The 11,194-nt window shown below is 37.4% G+C and overlaps 1 protein-coding gene and 1 long non-coding RNA gene across 2 annotated transcripts in view; one reads left to right on the forward strand and one right to left on the reverse strand.

Moving 5' to 3' along the window:
* tmigd1 (transmembrane and immunoglobulin domain containing 1) overlaps window positions 1–6,414 on the reverse strand; it is an 86,378-nt gene extending 79,964 nt beyond the window's left edge. The window contains exon 1 of the mRNA XM_014003205.1: window positions 6,349–6,414. Within this exon, the coding sequence (XP_013858659.1) occupies window positions 6,349–6,375 (27 nt within the window). The 5' untranslated portion in view covers window positions 6,376–6,414. The remainder of the gene's footprint in view (window positions 1–6,348) is intronic.
* A 3,510-nt stretch (window positions 6,415–9,924) lies between these two features.
* On the forward strand, window positions 9,925–10,956 carry LOC106514028 (uncharacterized). The gene is made up of 3 exons (XR_001309856.1): window positions 9,925–10,046; window positions 10,224–10,610; window positions 10,882–10,956. It is a non-coding gene; the product is annotated as an uncharacterized LOC106514028 (long non-coding RNA).
* Window positions 10,957–11,194: the final 238 nt, after the last annotated feature.

An 11,194-nucleotide genomic window follows, 5' to 3' on the forward strand; every position in this document is an offset into this window, starting at 1 on the left:
AACAGAACATACCATGGTGTATGTCTGCCTCCATTCAGGTCGATCTCTGAAGTTCTCATATCTGTTCAGAGAATTATATGACGCACAAACATCAACAATTAAGATTTGACATGCAGATGTGCCCATTATGTTTACAACATCTCTTTGTTTCTTCTGTTTTATATTCTGTCTGTCATATCACTCTGCKAAACCAGTTTGATGAATTTTTAATGGTACAAATCCACTATTGTCAAATGTTGACAGTATATTTTTGTTGTATTTGATGTGTGTTGATGCCTTTCTTATGCCAGATCAAATCAACTTTAAACAGCTGCAATTCTGATGCACATTTTCTTTTTTTGTTTCCTTCAAACTCAAGATTCAGATGTTTGCCTTACAAGCACCATTGTTCTAAAAAGGGAAAATATCACATTATTTTCATCGCAAATGGCCCCGATGTGGCAACCCTGTGGACTCCAAAAGCACAAACCTTAACACAGAACACTTCCAACCTGGTGGACCAAGGGTTTTCAGTCATTTTGGGATTCAAAACTTACTGTGTCAACACATTTTTGGGCAGATCCATGCTAATAGGCAAATCATCCTTTTTCATTTTTTCCTATTAAAAAACTCCATTTACTCCCTCATCCTCCCAAATCACATCATTTTATTTTCTCACGTCATATTTTCTTTCTTTAAAAAAAATTAAAACAATACTTGAAATCACACTGTGTGTTCTGCAGCCTTTGAAAAAAAATACACCCAGATTATTTTTATTTGAATTATTGTTATTTTTTCCAGAAGAATTCCATTGAAAAGCTTCAGGCTGGGGGAGTCAGGGATTGTGCGTAAAGCCGTTAAATGCACGTCTTTCTACTTGCATCTTAAAAAAAACGAACAAAAAAAAGAAAAGAACAAAAAAAGAGAAAAAAACAGTATGAAGAAATTCAAAGTGGTCGTTTTCTCTGAATAAACTGTGAAGATAAAAAAAACAGAAAAATCAAAAGGAAGAAGGCCACTGTGTGTACAGTGAAGCCATCTGTCTTGTAAAAGGAGCGTGTTGTTGTTGATGTCACCTTTAGCATTGTAAGATGTACAGTGTCAAATAAATATGCCCGTGCAATGTGTAAATAACAGCATGATGATTACTAGTTTTGCTATATGATCCAAAAATAAAAGCAATTATTTTATTAAAGTTCAGTTTTTTAATGGCTTTTTGGCGAGTGCTATCATTTACAGCAGCAAAAGCAAAACGAACGGATAACGAAAAGAAAAAAAAAGGAAGCAACTTAAACGTGTCCCACTCACATCAGCGTGGAGACGAATAAAAAGCCTATAGAGGGAGTTCATCACGACCTCAAATAATTAACAAAGAAACAAAAAAGAAAAGAAGGGAATGAGGAGGAAAAGACACAAAGAAAACAGAAGAATGGAAAAATTCAGAAGGAGGGTAGAAAATGGTAACTGCAGTGATTGATGAGTCACATGATTGGTGGATGAGTCATCCATCTGTACACTTTACTGCACAGGACCACACACACACACACACACACACACACACACACACACACACACACACACACNCACACACACACACACACACACACACACACACACACACACACACACACACACACACACACACACACACACATTCTCTTTGAGCTGTATAGTAATTTAGCTGCTGGCATTCAAGATAAAGATTGAGTCACGTTCACCGCAGCCTGCAGCCTGCAGCCTGCCAGTCGGCTGCTGGAAAGGTGTTTGGCAGATGGGTTTTACTATATCTTGTTTCCACACTCCCCCCTCACTCACATCACAGAGAAAACGTGCCCTCCTGCTCCACTTCATCGAAGTTCTTCTAGTTGGTGCTTGTTTTGTTTGGAAACCAACTTTATGCAAACTGTCAAAGCTAAACATGAACAGCGATGGTCAGAGTCATGCTTCTGTTCCAGGTTTCTTTTAAATAGGACGCATCTTGCTTTCAAATCCTTCTTGTTCACATTTGAATCATTGATTTGGGGTCTATATAAGTGGAACTGCAATGCTTTGGTCTGAATTCCTCCTTTTTGTAACTTATAGTAGGGCTTAGGCATCCTCAGTATGCCATCAAGGCCTGCAGAGGCTTACTATGCAGGACACCAGCCCTTGAGGACTGATTTTGGACACCYTTGCATAAAAGGATAGTTCAAATTTTCTAAATACAAWTCTATTTGAACAAATGACATTTGTTTTCAGAGGTTGAATGTGTTCTGAAACAGAACTTTGTTTAAAAGTACAGCYCCAAACAGCAAATGTCAAATTCTATGACCAAGCAACACCAGAGTGTGCGTTTCCCCACGTCACGCATTCYCCCCCACTCCACCTGTCATATTTAGTTAAGGTTTTTCACAGAGGTCTGGTTTCTGAACCGAAGAAGACCCAACAGAAAGTAGGTATAAAAGGTAAAAGCGTAGGTAAAAAATAAAATAAAAATAGGAATGGATTTTATATTGATGGGTAAGTTGGAGTAGTTTGCATCTATGAGAGGAAYTGAAAGTAGGTCCACACAAAATAGAAATCCAAAGAATATTTTGTAGAAACCAAGAAGTGAGACATGAGGGTTCCAGYAGTTGAAYATGAGTTAATCGGATGAGTAGGGASGGGGCGGGCAATGACGACAGGTAAGTAGGCTGAGCTGACATRTCTGGCTTTGCTTTCAGAGAGATGAATGAGAAGCCAATCACCAAGGGACTGAACAAGGAAGCTGTCTCAKTGAGGAGGCTGAGGAGAACACAGAGCAGAGACACCAGGAGTCCCAGGTGCACTCGAGAATTCCATGAAGGATTCAGTTGAATAAATACTTCTTAGCAAAAAAATTCCACTTACTAAAGTGCCATTTAAAATTAGAAAATTGTTTTTATGTCCCAGCTTTATCCCAAGTAAAAGGGGTCAGAATTAAACTTTGTTTCTCAAAGATGAGGTCATTCAAAYACCTGTCRACAACAGGTAAGATATTAATTGTTCARAACTTTTCCACAGAACCCTGTTTTAAAAGATATTCCTTTTAAAATGTTTAGCATTTTTACTGTTCACACACTGTTCAGTGCCTGTAATTGTGTACACTTTGCAAGAATCAAGCTGCTTGTAACCAAGTTGCAGATTATTTGATCATGTAAACAAGAAATAAAAAAATTGCATATATGTAAACTTAGCACAAAAACTAAGTAAATTAATGTTTGGTAGATTATTTCTTTGTTGTAAAAATGCTTCTTTGGAATAAATCTTACATCGGACACCTGATTAGCAGCACCTGTGGGGTATCAGAAGCTCAAAGAAGTGTCAATAGCAAAATAAGGCGGAGGAGATTTGGCAATTTTTTCATATGCACAACCCACACACTCCTGCTTATCCCACAAATGCATGTTCCTTACAAATGTAACATCATTTAAAAGGGAAATTAACAGACGTTCCAACAGTATAAGACTTATTGCTGAGAAGCAATTTTACAATGAAGAAATACTCTACCAAACAGTTACTTTTTGTCCAATGTCTATATATTAAAAATAAAAAATAAAAAACTCCTAGTTCTACAGTAACTACTTTTAAAAGCATTTTGATTTAAATTTAATTTTATATATTTTTTCAACCCGTCAAAACATTGACTCTAGATTTTATTTACATTTCACTACATTCAATCTTTTCTTTTTGACGGATCCCATTTATTTTGTCGGAATTTGAATTTTTTCTTTCTTTTGTTTTGAGAACAGCTCATAATTTATGTGTTTGTGATGTAAGACAGTCATGTTCAATGAATGTCATTTGTCTTGTCAGAATCGCTAAATAAATTCAAACAATATTTTATTTTCAGCTGCACAATTGCACGACTCCATAAACATTTCCACAACAATGTTTCTTGCATAACACACAAAATTGTATTTGTTTTTCCTCACATAAAAAGATTATTTTTGTGTCAAGCTTTAGATTGCGTTACCTCCTTTTAGTAATCATTTGCATTTTGCCCAGTGGGTGTGCTATAATTAAATTGCAATTTGAAAAAAAAAAAACTGAACAAGGTTCCAACTCTCTGAAGCACAGATTCTGGTGCACACCCAGCTCCTGGCACAGAAGAGTCTGACAGCACAACAATTCATCTTTAATGGCCCCCAGAAACTCATGCATTTACAGAAACAGAAATGAGGGAGGAAATGTCAGCCATTACTGTTTGAATATTGAATAGGGCTCCTGAATGATTTAATTATGATTATGAAAATTGGACAGTGCTGTGACTTTGTTTTAATGTTTAATTTAAACAATAACATTTAGTAAAATGTATCATAAAAATATATATTTGGATGTAAAATCTTTGATTTTTGTAGCCCAGTACATATTCTGACACAGTGAATCCCATTTTGTGGACACGGKATTAGAACCACCAAATTACTGACATAAAAATGAATCATATTAGGTTGCATGGCAACTAATAGTATCCTGTTTGTGGTATTTTTGCAAAGCAAATGGTGTATTTTTATACCTTTTTTTGTTGGGTATTTTTCCTCCTTCCATTTTTATATCTTTTAGGCAGTGTTGGTTTGATGGTCTCGTTTGGCCATTACTTTCTCTGAATTAAGAAGAGTTTGAGATAATTATGGTAACATCGAAAAGAAATAAACTGCACCTGCTGTTCAGGACCGTTTTACCAGTTGGTTCCAAAAATTACTGCTGCCCTTTTTTCTCTTCTTTTTGCCTGTGGGTGTTTAAGCTAACTGAGTGCGGGCTGATTTAGTCTAGTTGGAGCTCTGTTAGTGCTCACGTTGTTTTGATTCACACGTTTCTGTGAGACATTCCTGTTACTGATGTTTAAAAGAGTGCACACAACATTTATATAATCAGATTCATTAAAACAACTGACAGATACTGTTCAATAAAGTGTCAATAGTGTCAACAGTAAAATATAAACCATTTGGCAGAGAAGATTTAGCAAAGTTTTCATGTGCGCAACCCACATACTCAGCTCTACTGCTCATCCCAGAAATACATGTTCCTTACAAATGTTTTAAGCGTTATTGCCAAGACACATTTTTACAACAAAGAAATGATCTATCAAACACAAATGTTCCTACTTTTTTTTTTTTTTTTGCAAAATTTATATTTACGTGATTGATCATTAATCAAGGATTACGTTGCAAAGTGTGGAGAAAGAGGCAGTCCATTTTGGAGAGTAGCTCAAGAAATAGTGGCGTGATTATGAGAAGTAACTATCTTACCTGCAGAAGATGGTCAGAGCAATGTCAGTTTGGAAAATCAGAGAGGAGATCAAGAGCAAATTTCCACCATTAAAATTTAAACTGACAGAATACTATATCAAAACATTTGTCACTATATCATTTATGCATGAGATAAACATATCAATCAACTGAATCTTCTAAATATGGGTCAATTTTTTAAAAATCTTCCGCTTTTATTTTATTTAATATTTTTACCGTTTATCTAGTTTAAAATATATTCAAACTATTTTTATAGTTCCGTAGGTTTTTTGATTAGTCTGGTTGAATGAGTCACAGATAATCAGAGGAACTGACTCAGTGTTCATCAGTGTTGCGACATGATTGTTGTTCAGTTGAGAAAATTGTGATAAATTTTAAAACTCACTCAGAAGAGAATATAAAAAAGAAGCAAAAAAGGTTTATTTATAATCCTCACGAGGAAGGATGTAGTGAGAAGTGTTGATCCATACATTGGTATAAAGGAACTAAAATACACATTGAATATGTTAATATAAAGTATTTCAGTTGCTGATATAAAAATGACTGCAGTGGATATCATTTTGTAAACATCTGCTCTGTGAGCGAAGATGTTTGCAGCCTGAACCTGAAAAGGCTTTTCAAACATGAATCTTGACTCACTTGTGTCCATGTTTGTTGATTCATCTGTTAAACTACTATTGTTGAACATAACACGCCTCATCAAACATGCTTTCAGCAGCCATTAGGACAACAGAGGCAGCGCTGCCTGGGTCTCTCCCACCGAAACGCATCCCTTGTTTATGATCTCTGCAACCCAGGTCTTTTTGCTCACCCCTTTCATCTTTCCCTTGGCTTTCTTTGTCCTGCTTGGTATCCTCTTTTTTCCTGCAATTATCCATGCCTCCCTCCACCACCACAACCTCTCATCCCTAATGCTACCTAACACCCCATCCTCCCCTCTTTTTCTTCTCCATCCTTTCTCCATTTCTTGTTTTGTATGCGAGCTCCAAGGGAGAGAAACGGGTGAAAAAAAAACACTCTCTCTGCACCACTGTCACAAAAGAGTGGTGAGTCATCTCCACTTATGTTCCCGTCTCCCTCCTCCCACAAAACAACACGCATACAGGAGAAACACTCAATTTACCTGCTGTGCACTTACAGGAAGAAACATACAGATGCTGAAGACTCAAACATGCAAGCACAGATTCCAGATCTCCCTGAATAAGAAAACAAGAGCAAAACAATATTCAGGTGACATCAGGCAGGTACCTACTGAGGTTTAAAATGTCATTCACTGATATGGGATTTCTTTTACATCTGTAATAATCACTGGGGTTTTATCAAGCCAAAGTCAGACTGGTGAAATAACACAAAGCTGATCAGAAAACTGCAGATCCATAAATACAAAATTATAAATTGGATGAATGAGAGGAGAAAAAAACAATCACAAGAACTGTAAATCTAATTTTTGGACATTTTTATGCTTCCTAATGGTTTTGTTCACCAAAAATGCTCTACCGCCATCTGCTGGTGGAATTAATGTTGTGCAGCATACCTGGGAAATATGGAGGTAATTTTTTTTAAATGATTATTCAATCAAAAACCAGCTTCAACAAAACAAAAAATAAATTCTATCAAAAATTAATAATTCCAACCAAAATATAATAATTTCAATCAAACAAAAAAGGCAATTTCAATTGAAAGAAATCAACAAGATATTTGCAAAACGTAAATTTTTGGTTGAATCTCAAACTTTTGGGTGATGCTTTAAGTTTTTGGTTGAATCTTTAAGTTTTTGTTTGAACTCAAAAAAGTTTTGAACTCAGAGAATATGAACATCCGGGATGGAATCTAAGGAGCAACAGTGTAAGACGCGTCCCTATTGGTTAGTGTGGACTGCAATGGCTTCCTGTTGTCCTAAGGTAGCTAGCAGTAGCCTACCTCCTGGCCACACATAGTTCTGTTTACTCAATACATGACAATCTGGGAGACAGTTAAGATCATCTCCATGTATGTAGTAGTCTCCTTAGAGAAACATGATGGGGAATATGTGAAATTACTTACTYCTCACTCTCGTGTCGCTCGCTTGCTCTTACTGGCCTTGTCCTCCTGACCAGAACRGAGCTGCACTGTGTTGGGGTCAAAGTTCAAGCACGAAGAGGGAGGGACAACAGGAAACCACTGCAGTCGCACTAACCAAGAGGGAAGCGTCTTACATTATTGTTGCTCCTTAGATCCCACCCCGAATGTTCATGTTCTCTGAGTTCAAAAGTTTTTTGAGTTCAAACAAAAACCTAAAGCGTCAACCAAAAGTTTGAGATGCAACCAAAAATTTCTGTCTTGCAAAAAACATGTTGATTGATTTTTTATTATTATTATTATTTTTATTTTTTTTTTATTGATTTGTTGTTTGGTTGAAATTATTGTTTTTTGGTTGACATGTTTTTATTGAAAATTTTGTTTGGTTGAAATTTTTTGATTAATTTTTTTTGATTGAAGCTGCTTTTTTGTTTGATTGAATATTAAAAACCAAAATTACCTCGATAGAAAGTGCAAAATATATCTACCCATCTACCAATCTATCTACCACGTCTATACCCATTTACAGCGAGTAAAATAAATACTGAACACTTCACCATTTTTCTCAGTAAATATATTACTAGAGGTGCTAATGACATGAAATTTTCACCAGATGTCGGTAACAACCCAAGTGATCCATACATACAAAGAAATCAAACCATAAATGTCCAGAAATGAAGTTATTTGTAATAATGTGGAATGGCACAGGGAAAAAGTATTGAACACACTTKCTGAAATTTATCTAATACTTTGTACAAAAGCCTTTGTTGGCAATGACAGCTTCAAGACGCCTCCTGTATGGAGAAACTAGTGGCATGCATTGCTCAGGTGTGATTTTGGCCCATTCTTCCACAAACAGTCTTCAAATCTTGAAGGTTTCGTGGACCTCTTCTATGAACTCTGATCTTTAGTTCTTTCCATAGATTTTCTGTTGGATTCAGGTCAGGTGATTGGCTGGGCCATTCCAGCAGCTTTAGTTTCTTTCTCTGAAACCAACTGAGAGTTTCCTTGGCTTTGTGTTTGGGCTCATTGTCTTGCTGAAATGTCCAGCAATGTTTCATCTTCATCATCCTGGTAGATGGAAGCAGATTTTTATCAAGAATGTCTCTGTACATTTTTCCATTCATCCTTCCTTCAATTATTTGAAGTTTGCCAGTACCATATYCTGAAAAACAGCCCCACACCATGATGTTCCCACCTCCAAACTTCACTGTTGGTATGGTGTTTTTGGGCTGATGTGCAGTGCCACTTGACCTCCAAACATGATGTGTATTCTGGCATCCAAACAGTTCAATGTTGGTCTCATCTGACCAGACTATATTCTCATTACACAGGCTTGTTTAAATGTTGTGCAGCAAACTTTAAAGGAGCTTCAACATGCTGTTTCTTCAGCAGTGGAGTCTTGCGTGGTGAGCGTGCATACAGGCCATGGTGGTTCAGTGCATTACTTATTGTTTTCTTTGAAACAAACGTACCTGCTAATTCCAGGTCTTTCTGAAGCTCTCCACAAGTGGTCCTTGGCTCTTGGACAACTCTTCTGATAATTCTTTTCACTCCTCTGTCAGAAATCTTGTGAGGAGCACCTGGTCGTGGTCGGTTTATGGTGAAATAATGTTCTTTCCACTTCTGAATTATGGCCCCAACAGTGCTCACTGGAACCTTCAGAAGTTTAGACATTCTTCTGTAACTGATGCCATCATTATGCTTTGCAACAATAAGGTTGTGAAGGTCTTGAGAGAGCTCTTTACTTTTACCCATCATCAGATGGTTCTTGTGTGATACCTGGCCATCATTTGGGACTGAACCAGCTGATATTAACTTGCACTGACAAGGGGCAGGCTTGCTTTCTAATTACTGAGAGAGTTCAGCTGGTGTCTTTGCTTTCCATGCCTTTTTACACCTCCCTTTCTTCATGTGTTCAATACTTTTTCCCTGTGCCATTCCACATTATTACAAATAACTTCATTTCTGGACATTTATGTTTGATTTCTTTGTATGTATGGATCACTTGGGTTGTTACCGACATCTGGTGAAAATTTCATATCATTAGCTCCTCTAGTAATATATTTACTGAGAAAAATGGTGATGTGTTCAATACTTATTTTACCCGCTGTATCTACCCACCCACCTAACTATCCGTCTGTCCACCCATCTATCTATCATCTATTTTCCACAGAGTAACTAATCACTTCAAAATACAGCTCAATTCCTGTAAGTACTGGATATGTACTCTGTAAGTATGAAGTAAGTTCCAGGGTGTACTTTAGTAGATATTGCTATATTGTTTTTACCTAACTTCATGTGCTCATATTTGTTGTCTGTATTTAAAATTTAACAATCTAAAAGCCATAGATAAAAATGTTTGTTTCCACTAAAATCAGCTGGTCATCATTCATCATATACTGTACTTATAAGGTCAACATATCATGAAATATCTTCATTGAGATTAATTAAAGTAACTATGTGAGACCTCTGCAGGTCTCGTCAGGTTTTGCTCACGTCAAATCAGACTCCACCGCGCAGACATCAGAGCCCTCACCTGATTATTCTTTACAGAGACCCGCTTGTGGAGCTATTCAGACACATGAAATATTAAAAGAGTGGAGTTTCCGTTTCACAGACATAGAGGAGAGAGGCAGGCCGGCAGGCGTAAACAGGAAGAGAAAAGTTAAAAACAAAACAGCGGGATTAGAAGGAAATAACACAGCAGGTGCCCTGGGTGGGAGACATATGAGCAGGGATGGAGGAAGAGAGCACAGAAAGGTAAGGCAAGGAGTGGATTAATGTTCACGACTAATCAAGCGTTCACCTTGAGAGTAACAGTAGAAGCTGAGCAGGTGGAAGCAGCTAGTGACTGATTAGCTGATAACCCTCTGGTTCAGCAGTTAGGAGGGCATGTCTTTTAATTTGGCGGCCTTTTTTTTCCCTCTGCAACCTCAGTGGGACAACTTCTATCGAAGCTGAAACACTGACCCAGAACTGTGACGAGGAGGCAGATGATTCCCAAAACTCACAGAAAGAGGAAGGCAATGATGGTGGAGCCAACGACGGAGAGGCAGAACTCGTGGTGGGTCACAAAATGCCAAATAAGGTCCATCAAACTTTTCAACAACAATGAAATTAAATTCATGTGCTTTTGCTCTTTGGTTTGTGTGACTGATGAGGGTGAAGAGGATCTGTGTATCAGGGCTGAGGAAGCTTTGCAGCAGGAGGTTGCAGACATCACAGACACACAGAGGGATGGGGACAGCCTCCTGCGGTCCCACCTGTCAACAGAAGAAGAGATGACTGCCACATCAGCGTCATCTCATCCCTCCGTCACACAGAGTAAGACACACGCCGTACTATTTCAGGATTGTTTCTGTGTCTCTCTCTGATTTACCAAACCTCACATTTACACTTTAACTGCCAAAACTGAATGTCCAACACATATCTTTATCCTAAATCTAACTCAAACGATAAACCCAGCATGTTAACTTTTGGTAATCACTGCACTTTGATTTTATGTTTAAAGGAGGTCTGTGTATTAGAACTGTCCAGTTATCTGTAAACATCTGAGACATTTGTTTGTTTAACCTTGTACTCTTTSTATTTTCAGATCAACCTCCTGACCCATGCTGGTACTGCCTCAGGTCTCTTGACTCAGATAATCGTCCCCAAGTGACTGAACAGGTTGTTCCATTTCTGACTAAATAGGTTATTTTACTGAGACTGATTTAACTCAGAAGTCTCACTTAGTCATTGAATAAGTATTAGTCATAATTTCAAGACTTCCCAATGACCTGCATTTTGGGTAATACAGAGTAAAAAAAAACAAGTTATTTTAGAACTGGGTAGTTTTGTAGTATGGAATTATACTGAAATTATGATTTTCATCAGAAACTGTTTTTCCCCAGCATTCCCCAGCATAT

This window comes from Austrofundulus limnaeus, unplaced genomic scaffold, assembly GCF_001266775.1.
Source record: "Austrofundulus limnaeus strain Quisiro unplaced genomic scaffold, Austrofundulus_limnaeus-1.0 Scaffold17, whole genome shotgun sequence".
NCBI lineage: Eukaryota > Metazoa > Chordata > Actinopteri > Cyprinodontiformes > Rivulidae > Austrofundulus > Austrofundulus limnaeus.